The sequence below is a fragment of the Sciurus vulgaris genome, assembly GCF_902686455.1.
Source record: "Sciurus vulgaris genome assembly, chromosome: X".
NCBI classification, from domain to species: domain Eukaryota; kingdom Metazoa; phylum Chordata; class Mammalia; order Rodentia; family Sciuridae; genus Sciurus; species Sciurus vulgaris.
The window spans coordinates 86,239,096-86,251,390 of record NC_136471.1 but is presented as its reverse complement, the minus strand read 5'-3'; the positions used below and the strand labels follow the sequence as shown (position 1 = coordinate 86,251,390).

General features: G+C 39.6%; 1 protein-coding gene and 1 long non-coding RNA gene across 8 annotated transcripts in view; one reads left to right on the top strand and one right to left on the bottom strand.

Moving 5' to 3' along the window:
- Window positions 1–12,295, top strand: part of LOC306651493 — a 543,249-nt gene that overhangs the window by 263,302 nt on the left and 267,652 nt on the right. The gene's annotated exons all lie outside the window — the stretch shown is intronic.
- Window positions 1–12,295, bottom strand: part of ARHGEF9 (Cdc42 guanine nucleotide exchange factor 9) — a 267,373-nt gene that overhangs the window by 39,366 nt on the left and 215,712 nt on the right. For all 7 annotated transcript variants that reach the window (XM_079124084.1, XM_079124086.1, XM_079124089.1 and 4 more), the window contains 2 exons: window positions 11,826–11,955; window positions 3,434–3,565 (listed from right to left, as the gene is read on the bottom strand). In XM_079124084.1, the coding sequence (XP_078980210.1) occupies window positions 3,434–3,565; window positions 11,826–11,955 (262 nt within the window). The remainder of the gene's footprint in view (window positions 1–3,433; window positions 3,566–11,825; window positions 11,956–12,295) is intronic.

Below are 12,295 nucleotides of genomic sequence, written 5' to 3'. Positions count from 1 at the left end.
GAAGCTTTGTGAGTCATGGCTTGCTCTTAGGAAACCAAATGCTCAGCTATCATGGTGGCTGCATTTTCTTCTAAATGTTCAAAGACTATCTTACAATTAATTACAGAATTCTGACAAGCTCAGTGGCAATAATGACATAGAGGTTTTGCCAGTGTAGAATCTATAGCCAGCTTGAATGGATTCAATTCCTGGTTCTATCACTTGTCAGCTATTATGTTGGGAAAATTATATACATTCTCTATATTTCACTTTACATATCTTTAAAATGGGAATACTGATAGTAACTACTCAGATCTGTTATGAGGATTAAATTGATTATTGTATGTACAGTTCTCAGCATCATACAGGCACTCAATAAATGCTAGTTCATGATTATTTTTATCAATCCATATTTTTCTGAACATATTATTTTCTGTTTTGAAAACTGGTACATTTTCCTATCTATAATGTACTCACAGATTTCATAAAGCCATAATTCTACAGCAATTCCACTGTGAACATCTGAGGCTTATTTCAGTGCCCAGAAATACATATTTCTAAGTTGTATCACACTCAAATTTTATTAGACTACAAACCCCATGAAGTCAGAGTTTGCTGACACAGAGTAGGACTCAAAACATATTTTAGAGCAGTGAGGCGCTTTCTTATAACCTCAGATTATTTGGGTCTCAATCCCCTTGTAGTCAGTTTTATGCTTTCCTTCCCTTGACACTGAAGGAATTCATGTAACTCTGTTAACACTAAACCATCTGCCTAAGGCAGGAGGTTATCAGACTCTTTTTTTTAAATTTGAATCGATCTTTTAAAATCACTGATATTGTCCTGAACATTTTTAAACTAACTTTGATTCATTGTACGATTTATGAAACTATTTTTGTCACTTCTGTTAGAACTCATATGTAAAATGTTATATTACCTAGTCACTTGCTAGGGGCTCTTATTTCCTCCTGTTTAGATATGACCTCATCAGAAAACTTACTGTAGCCACATTGGATTCTTTAGCTTGCTTTTTCTCTTTTTCTCCTTTATAATTTTTGCCATTTTAAAAATTACTTATTATCTTTCAGGTATCTTTATATCTTTCAGGTATTATCTTTCTTTAAATTGTATTCCTGAGGTGAGTAAGGTGAGTGAAGAGAAGCCTTCCTCACTTCTGTGTAGTCCTGGTCCTTCCCCTTCCTTTCCTCAATTCCAAGAAGCCTTAACTATTTCTCTTAGTTCTATCTTAAGAAGAGAATCTTTTATAGTAATGGCAAGTGACCCCTAAACAACTTGGCAAACAAACAATCTTGTCTCCTCACATAACTTCTTTGCATTCCATAATCATTTGTCAAGTTTAATACCTATATGATGAATAGGAAGGCCTACTGAAGATATCAAATGGAAATCCTCAACCATGGCCTCAACATTAAACATCAGATAGTTTTAACAAGCTATGTACCAGTCTGTAGTTTATTATGCTCTGGGAAGCCAGTGTCTTGAAGAACTGGGTATATGGAATTAGGAGCCTTATACCCTAGACCCGAGGCTAGCTTTACTCTTGCGAGAAAGACTACGGGTCTAGCTAGAAGAAGACATCTCATATCTGAGGGAAGATATGCCTGCAACAAGGTATCTCTTTTTTTTGTCATCCGTGTTGCCTACTGCTCCCATACTGTGGCTGATCTGAACTCCCAAGTCCTCCCCTGACTTCTGGTTTCTTCCTTACAATTGGCTCCCACTAGTTGGCTTAGAGTTGACACATCACTTCAACTTGGTTCTGTCCCTGGGTTCCTAAAACTTAGCCCACTGTTCATCTTGTTTCTTTTCCTTCATTCCTAGCTTCAGTTTCAGTGTTTTGCATCCTAGGTCCTGGCCATACCACCTATAACCACTGCTTTCCAGAGCCTAGTTTCACATTTTACTTAAAGTAACTGCAAAGTCTGCTGACAGATGCCCAAATGTCTTGGGGATGGGGGACCCTAAAATAAACCAGGTTCCTGTTTGCAGTCTTTCTCTATGACTAGTTGTTCTGAGCATGAACATACTTTAGTGAAATGAAAGGGCACATGACTGTTGGTGATATGGTTGATATGCCAAAAATTCCCTTAGTTGCCTGAAATAACCTTCAAAAATTTGCCTCTCAGTTGTGTGGAAAACCTCAGAAGAATTGGGGTGGGGAATATAGAGAGATATCAGTTTGGGGCTGAATTCCATATTCAGAAAAGTTTTCCCTTCAGCTCCAGATGAAGGCAATTATTATCCCTATGAACTAATTTGCTATTGGTTCCAGAGCCAGCATTCAGAGTTGATTGCCAAATACTAAGGCAGTCTGAATCTATTTAATGCAAGATATGGTACACATATACATACACACAGAGTATAGGAGGCTTAAACGAAATCTGCGGTTTATGTTCCAGAACAAAAAATAACAGTGTTGTGACTCAGCACCCCTCTTTTTTTTTTTTTTTTTCGGTGCTGGGGATTGAACCCAGGGCCATGTGCCTGTGAGCCAAGCACTCTACCAACTGAGCTATATCCCCAGTCCTAATCACCCCTCTTTAGGGGCATTCACTGTGGGATGAGGAAGAGGATAAACGGGCTGGGCGATACATTTGGAAAGTCAATTTAAGTACTCTTAAGTTTCTCCCTCCTCTTTTACTCTCCCTGCTCACAAATTCTTCTTCCCAACCAGTCCGTAGAGATAAAAGTGGTCTGAACTTCCTATCCTGAGGAAGGAAGTAAGGGGAATGGTATTCTATCAGGATCCCTCAGAAGGATTCAGGCTGAGAATGTGTGCCACCCCTCTTTATCAGGGATAAAAGGCTAAGAAACCAGCGTTCAGTTATCAAAGTTATCAAGGGGGTAACTGAGAAGTACAAATTTCACCTCAAATATATTACAGGGAAAGGACAGTGCAGGAGAGATGGTTAGGAGTTGTGAGGAACCAATGCACCTTATATAGGAAATGGGAAAATCTTGCATAACAGAGGTACCTATCTGTCTGAGCAAAAGTAGTAGGCCCCTTGTTGATTTCTATGGAAGAGAGGGGCCAGTTGATCAGAGACATTAGAGTGGAAATGGGGGAAAGCACTGATGAAGTTATTGTTTACCAATTGGGATAGAATTTTTACAATATTTTTCACAACTGTTACAAACTTGCTGGCTATCAGTTCTGGGTGTAAGGGAATGAGAAAAAGTACCATTCAAGTCATGAGAGCAAAGGTGAAAAATAGATAGCAAGACAAAATATGCCAACTTCAGAGTTTTATTGTTCATTGCCTATGATGTTCATGCCACACCAGTGCTCCTGATGTGGAATTACGGCCAATCTCCAGCCCGTTTTTCCCCTGGTAGTTGTTGAGTACTTCATTGAGAGCCTGGGGGTGAGAAAGAGGAAGGGGCTGGTGCCTCCTGAGGTGCCCATCTCCTTCAGAGAAGAAAAAGGGATTACCTTCTTGCAAAGAACCATCTGGTGGTCAAACAGGAAGAAGACCCGCTGTTGGTTTCGGCCATAGGGCTGGTAGATCCAGGCCATCTCCCCAGTGTAGATCAGCTCCGAACTCCTGTCTAGGATGTCCTCACCCTAGGAAGGACATGCAATGATGAGAGCCTGCCAGGTAGGATAGATGGTCCCATTACTTACCTGGAGTCACCCAAAGTTGGGCAAAGACTGGGGTGGGAGGAGGCCATAAAGGGCCTGGTAGAGAAGGAAGGAGAAAGGGACTTCTTGGAATCTTCAAAAAGCTTTACAACCATATTTTTATTCACTCTGAGGCTATCGGCCTTATTATCCAGGACTGATACAGCGTCTGTATGTACTCTCTTACTCATGTTCTATCACTCTTTCTTGTTATCCATCTCTCTTCCCTATGAACCTTTTTATGCTCCAGTTTCTCAATCCCTGCTCTATTCTCTCAGTCTCTAATATTGAACAAGTGGTAGAACTCATGCTTTCCAGATAAGTATAAGGGAACATGGAAGGACAAGAAGAAAAGATGACAGAGAAATAGAATCATTTACTCACCCTCTTATAATTATTTTTTCCCTTTCTCCTCCTATTTCATTAAAATTCACTGATTAAACAAGAAACATCTTTACTTTGTCTGTTATTCAGAGAACCTTTAACTCCTCTGCAACATAGAACCAGATTTGGAAAAAAAAAAAAGTACCAAGGCACCTGACACCTCCCTGATTGAATTCTACATTGTTTCCAAAAGCTCCCCTTCTTCTGATTTGGACTGGGGACTGAACCCAGGAGTACCTTATCACTGAGATACATCCCCAGTCCTTTTTATTTTTCATTTAATTTGGAGAGAGGGTCTCACTAAGTTGCTGAGGCTGGGCTCAAACTTGTGATACCCCTGTCTCAGCCTCCTGAGTCACTGAGATTACAGGTTAGCACCACCATGCCCAGCAAGGCCCCCTTCTTTAAGGCAAGGCTCCTGGTCAGAAGTATGTTGGGATGTCTATACATGCCAAGCCAGATGTGGTCCCCATTTTTAGAGTTTACATCTCAGCAAATGAGATTAATGCACATGGGCTCAGAAATCATAGAATACAAGGAAAACTAAACCAAAGTCAGGAGCACAGAGGTGATTGTTTCAGGGCCTATGTGAAGATGTAAACTAAGATCAATGGCCCATGATGTAGAAGAATTAAAATATTCTGAGCACCTATATGCTAGATATTCCAGTCTACCTCATAATCATCTATGGGGTATACATTTTTGCTCCCATATTATAGTTTTAAGTGCAGAGGTTAAGTGTTAAGCCAAGATCTCTCAGCTAATTAGCTATGAATCTACAACCTAACTCTAATTTCTATGGTCCCAGAGTGTACTCACTTTCTATCTTATATTATATTGTCTCTAGGCCAGAAAGCACTGGAAGATCTTCTCCCTGGCTCTCACTTTTCCAAGCTGTTAAATGAGGTATATGAGGATTATCTTTATAGCCCCAGCCCTGATACTCCAACATTAAGATGTCAAGCCTTATACACAAAAGCTTCAAGGAAAGATTAGGAATAGAATTCCCTGCATCTGCCCATATATAATCAGAAGCAAACAGCCCAGACAGGGTGGTATGGCAAAGTGGGGGACAAAAGGAATTGGTGTTCTTGAGTATACCATTTTCTCTAGTTTAAGTGATAGGAAAGAAAAAGGGAACTCAGTGGAATTATTTTCTTTTTTTTAAATTTATTTTTATTTTAAACAAATGGGATACATGTTGTTTCTCTGTTTGTACATGGAGTAAAGGCATACCATTTGTGTAATCATACATTTACATAGGGTAATGTTGTTTGATTCATTCTGTTATTTTTTCCCTTCCCCCCCACCCCTCCCACCCCTCAAAATAAATTAAAAAAAAAGGTTACATTAAAAAAAACCTCAGTGGAATTATTTTCTAATAATAGAACTTAAAAGGAGCTCAGAAATATAGTTAGAGTTAAAACAACTCTAGGCTCAACCTCAGGATTATCCAAGAACGAGGTAAACAATCCTGCTTGAAGGAATGACACACTTTCATTTGAGTTGGGGAATAGTGTTAGGCTTTCCTGTTAGAGGTATAGCAAGTTAAGAATAGTACCTTTCTACCATGCCCCACCCTGATGCAGGCTAAGAAGATGCACCACAGATTACTTACAATATGTATGAAGTAAAAGAAAGCTATAAAAGGGACTGGTTATATAAAGTATGGCAAGGGTGCCCTAAGGTTGCTCAACTGAGGATGATCAGACCAGGTGGACTACTTGGTATTATCTGGTCTACCCACTGCACCAGCAAGGGGAACTCCAACTCTATTTTAATACTTGCCCCATTAATTTCAAGCAAAAAAAATTTGAAAAAAATCGTACCCTATATGCTCACCAAGCTGACTGAGCTGAAGCAACTTATATATACTCATTGTGCCTCAGTTTCCTCATACTTAATAAGGATAAAAACATTACCAACCCTATTGTGATGATTATTTAAATTAACATATAATAAAGTGCCTGGGAAGGTACACATACTGTATATTCTACATAAATCATATTTACAATCCCATGGCTGTGTGTCCTAGGTACTATATGTACCCTGTTTCCTACTAACACTAAAACTTCATAAGTTTTGTACTATTTTATCCCCTAAAATCAAGATCAGAGAAATTGGAAGTAATTTGCCCAAAAGGGCAGAACTCAGGCCAGACTCCCTCTAAAGTCTGTGTTCTTATTCACCATATGGCATTAAAGTGATGACACCTACCCCAGTGGAACAAACAGCTTCAATTGAAGATTTCTGCGATGAGAATCTCAAAAGAGTTGATTTCTGGGTTTAGTGCTGCTATCAACTGAACTTTGTGCCTTTGGAAAGTATCTTAAACTCTTTCAATCTGCTTCCTCATTTAAAGTGGAGCCAATAATTACATCTACTGTTTGTTCCACTCCATGTGGCTGCTAGAATACATCAAACATTCTTGTGATGAAAAGGGCCATCTCATTGTCCCCAAAACTACAATACCTTCCCACTTCTCAACCCCATGGGCCTTCTGTTCCATTTCTCCAGGATTTTGGTTAGTTGTTCCCTTTGCTAGGCATATATCTTTCTTCATTAGATGGCCAAGGGCATATAGCATTGATTCCAATATCCTCTGTTATGGTTCAGATATGAGGTATCCCTCAAAAGCTCATGTGTGAGACAATGCAAGAAAATTTATAGGGGAAATGATTGGGTTATGAGAATTAATCACCTAATAAGGAATAACTGGGTAGCAACTCTAGGTTAGGTACAGTATGGCTGGAGGAAGTGGGTCATTGGGGGTACATGCCTTTGAGGTATATATTTTGTTGTGGGTCAGTGGCATTCTCTTTGCTTCCTGGTGGCCACGTTCTGAGCCACTTTCCTCTACCACACTCTTCTGCCTTGATGTTCTGTTATAGTTTGTGGTCAGAGCAATGGAGTCAGCAATCTATCTACTGAAACCTCTGAAACTGGATCCCCAAATAGACTTTTCCTCCTCTAAAATCTTTCTCAAGTCTTTTGGTCACAGTGTCAGAAAAACTAAAATATCCTCAATGACTAGCACACAGGGCCTGGTAAAGAGATGTTAAAAATGTAAGTCTCCTAACATCACTTATTTGATCAAAACCCTCTAGTCGCTCCCAACCAAAGTGAAAGCTGAAGTCCTATGAAGACATAATCTTACCTCTTACCTCCCATTACTTTTCTATCCTCTTTTGCTTGTACTCTCTCCCATTCTTATGCCACTATGGCCAAACTGGCCTAGTCCTTGGCCTTCCTTCAGTGCATATTCCCATTTTCATGGCTTTTTTTTTTATTTTTTCTTCTACCTGAAAAGTTCTGTCCCAAGAATGATTTGCTCCTTGATCTTCTTCAGGCCTTTTCTCAAAAGTCACCTCCTCAGGTACTACCCCAATTACTATAGTCTGTTAACATACTTTTTCTTCATAGACCTTTCACTCCCTGATAACATGTTATATGTTTGATTCTTTCCTTTCTTCCATACTGGAATATAAATTTGATAAGGGTGGAAATTTTGTCCTGTTCACTGACATACTTGCGAATCTAGAATGAGACCTGACACGGATTATGTACTCAATAAATATCTATTTAATAAATGAACCAAGGAGTATTGAATGAAGAGTGGCTACCGAAAACTACACTGAGCTTTCTTACCAGCTCATTTGCCTTCCTGCTCTGAAGCCAAAGTCTCAGAGAAGAAGCTTTATCTTATTATAATTAATTTTAATTCACCCCCATTTTGCCCAAATTTATTCCATTCTAATTACAGGCTAAATGTTATGGGTTTGTGGTTTGAGCGGATCCATAGAAAGGTAAATGACTTCCTTTTCATCTAGTTTGTCTTAACACTGCCTACAGAGAGAAAGGCAGGGAAATAACTAATCCTTTCAGCCCCACATTTGATCTTCTGGTCCCAGGAGTATGCCTCATTAAGTAACCTAAGTTTTTAAATAGATGAGTTTGCTGCCTCCATCATGTTGGGATTTTGTGTTTCCTCCAACTTCTTTGGATCCAATCATCCAGTGGTAAACTGGAAAAGACCTTGGGTATTACACAACCAGGGGAGGGGTACCACAAAGAGGATATTATAACCACATAAAATCAAACTCTGAACATGAGTTGTGAATTTGAGCTCCTGCTAAAATTCTACAGGAGAAAAAGATTTAAAAGATGCTGTCAGGGATATGTTCCTTTTCCCTTCCTTTCAAGTGGATTTAATGAATGTGAAAGGTGCCAAAGTGACAATTCAATTAAACCTCAGCATCAGAGAAATTAGAAATGGAAATATTCTAGAAACTGCAATTCCTGATAACAGGTACTTTTCCCTGCTGCTCACACAAACTGCTCTAATGTATTATTACTTAAAGGGATGGGTGACAGGTTAACTTACCTATTTATTTTTAATAAGTCCTGTGGGTGGGGCAAAGAACGCTAGTTTCAATAGGATGACAGGGGACAGGGATGGTAACTGGAGTTGGACAAAGAGACTTGGAATGTTCATTGAGAAAGATGATGGAATAGAGGTCTTGAAATAATGCAAAACTTCCTGCTCTCCAGCCAGATGCTGTGATTTATTGAGCACACACCAATTGCCTACATTTCACTATTCCTCTGATTTCCTCTTCAAGGGAGATTAAACTCTGAAGGTTTGTCTTATGACTCCTGCTTTTCTTTAACAAATGAAGCTGAAAATACTCTGTAGATAATTTTGACAGACATCCTGTTTGTTCAAACATCTGGGAGGCAAGCGGGTGGCAGAGATAGCAAAGCATTGCTTCTTTTGATTTGTAAGGCCTGTCCATACCAGCCCACAGCAATCTGGCAAGATCTCTTTCTTTTCTCTCTCTCCTTTTTTCCTCTCTCTCCCTCTCTTCCTCCCCACTGCCCCATCTCTCTGTCTTTCTCTCTCTCTTTCTGCCTGTTCAATTTCTTGAGCAAATGGAATACACAAAGAACATATACCACAGAACCAGAGAGGTTATGTCACCTGTCCAGAGTCAGCACTCCATGGAATGTCCATGTTCTATTGCCTTCTGAGAGACAATCTCTAGCACTCCTCTACCTTTAGTTGCGCTGGGATTTGGATCCTCCTTTCTCCAAGGTAGTCTCACTGTCTTGTTTAAATATAGACTCTACTGAAAAAACAAGTTGCTATATTATTACAAAGGACATTGACTGGGCTGCAGGAGGTAGAAGGTTGGAGAAATTTGTGGTGTGATAGTGAAAAGAACACAACAAAGGGAATCAGAGACTAGATTCAAGTTCTAGCTCTGCTACTGACTTGTGTGACCTTGGTCAGGAATAAGTGTCTCTCTGTCTCTCAGTTATACACCATCATAATAAGGTGTATGAGGATGAATGAGGATGTATGTGAGTATAAATGAGTGTGTATGCACATACAACCAAGGTCAGGGTTGCTGGGGGAGTGCTCTAAGAGCCCTGGGGACTCTTTACATTCTAGTTGTATTTAAGACCAGATTCAGCAAACACAACAGATACATTAAAAGCCCTGGCCTCTGAAATGTACTCATCAGGCCTTCCTAGAGGAAAAGCTTCCTAGAGGGTAACCCCTCTAGAGCTAACAATCTGCAGTGACTACAGAATCTGAGAAGTGACCCTGAGTATTTCTTCTTACAAGTTGTTACGCCCCTCCAAAATTCTTATGTTAAAATCTAATCCCGTATGTATTTTATTTCAACGTGAGGCCTTTTGGAGGCTTCCAAAACTGTGAGAAATAAATTTATGTTGTTTATAAGCCACCCAGTCTATGATATTGTTATAGCAGCCTGGATGAACTAAGACACCAATTTAGATGAGTAAATGTTTCATCAAGCAGGAAGGTACAAGTTTTGTACAGGCTTGGATGAGATTAGAGAATCAATCTATTATACTAACAAAGGAACAATTAGAATCAATTTTTGTACCCCTTCACTAGAGAAACATAAAGGAAATATCTTCTGAGATGCTGAGTCTGTAAATCATATCTCAGGGCTACAGAATTGGGTGCTAATGAAGCTCCCAGGGTAGGCCAAGGGATCTGAAACTGTTACTTGTCCACTATGACCTGAGATCCAAGGACTAGAGGCACAGAGCAATTGTAAGAATTGAGACTTGGAAAGATGCTCCAGGAATAGGAAAACAACTGCTCCTGGGCACCTTCTCTTATATAGAACACTGCCAAGGTAAGAAACAAAGGCCTTCTAAGTAGTCACAATTTCAGAATGCCTCAGAGTTCATGAGCTTGCTGAAAAGCATTTGGCACTGCCCTCTGTCTTAGATCAGAAAACTGGCCAAAGCAAAAAGATACAAGGGAAAGAGAATCCATAATTTTTGAGTAAGTGTTTGCCAGTATTGGCTTGATCTTACCAGCAAGAGGGTCTCATTATAGCAATTCATTTCTTTCTATACATTTCAAAGTATCACTGCTATTATACTCTTTTATGAGGATAATACCCTTCAAATAGGACCCAAAAATGTGTCAGCTGATCAGAATTATGGTCTTTTCCAATCATCTACATTGAGGAGGAACAAAGGTAGTAGAATAAAAGAAAGATGATATTTTTTTCTTCTATAACTTGGTTAAGTAAGTATTCATAAGGTTGATGACAGTCCCCTTGGAATAGGACAATGCAGTTGCAATGGAGTTGCCTCTACCTCTACACTGTGACCACAAGGCATAAGACTGCCACCTTCTCTCTGCTAGTCTCTCTAGCCTCTTTGATCTTGGTTATATTAGCCTATAGATAATCAGATTGCACGAAGTTGGCCTAAGAGGTAAATGTGAAATATCATTCATTACTCCTGGTTCCATTGGTAGGCATCTAGGAAGGGAGGCTTGAGTGACTTTAGTCACTTGCTTTCCAAGTTCAGAGAAGCCATGGATGTTTTCAATAGAGTGGAAAGTTTTCAGGGTTTATTTTTAGAAAATAATGATGAAAATAGATCATGATCTGTGGATTCAGCAGGAATAATGTTCATGGCCCAGAGTGTGTAGGCTTGGACAGACTTAGTAGATGTGTCAGGATGAGGTGATCACACCAACAAGAAAAGAAGTATGTTGTTGTCCCAAATGGTTAAGAACAAGAGAACCAACCCCATTGTGTTAGTTAGCTTTCTATCACTGTGACAAAACACCTGAGAAAATCAAGTTAAGGAAGAAAGGTTTATTTTGTCTCACAGTTTCAGTTTCCATACATGGTCCACTGGCTCCACTGCTATAAGCCTGTGGTGAAGCAGAACATCATGGTGGAAGTACATGGCAGAGCAAAGCTGCACACCTCATGGTGGCCAGAATTAGAGAGAGAGAGAGACTCAAAGACAGAGAGAGGTTTGGGGGAAGGGAGAGGAAGCAAAAAAAGAAAAAAGAAAAGTCTCTGAACTCTGCTTCCAACATTGGGACCACGTATTCAATACATGAGCCTATGGGAAGCATTTTATATTCAAACCATAACACCTATATTCTGTGTCTGGGAATATATTAGTATTTATTGCTACTTATCCAAGTGTGCATCCCATGGTTACAAATCCAGGACTTAAAAGAAGTTTGAAGGGCTACTGAGTCAACTCAATTGTTGTTTTGTAACAAGAATCAAAGAGATGAGCCTTTCTTTTCTTAATGAATTATTGTCACAAAGATTTCACTAATCTTCTTAAAAAGCTATTAATTACCTAATACCTCTCATTAGCAGGAAGCTTTGCCTTGGGTCTAATCTAAATCCTTCCTGTTACTCTTAAAATCTAATTCCTCTTTGTCCACCCCTTGGCTTAGATGAGCTTTCAGCTAGCTCCCTGGAATCCCCAACACCCCTAATGGTAAGAGTCCTACCTCCCAGTCTAGGACAGAGGCCTGCCACTGGGCAATCTTGTCGATGTTCTCCAAACGTCGCTTGCGTTCGTTGATCTGCTGAGTCACATTTCTCATGACAGCCAAAGCAGCTGCCACATATCTGTAATCACTGTGAAGAAACAAGAGTGCAAGTTGGATGAACCATTATGCCAAAGAACCGATGTTCTAGATGCCAATCCTAACATCTACTCTACTCTTATTCCTTGGTAACTGAAGTGCTGATTTTCAGATGGGAACCCATGAGACATAGAATAAAGGCTACACTTCCTATTGTTTAGTCAGCAGGTATGACTATATGACTGAGTTCTGTCCAGTGATTATATAAACTCTCATGTTGGGCAGTATTTCTGAGACATCCTTCTTTAGCCCTTTCTCCACCCTGATGCATAAAATGTGAATGAATGCAGAAATAGAGCAAGCAATCATGAAATTCATCTTGAAGAATAAGA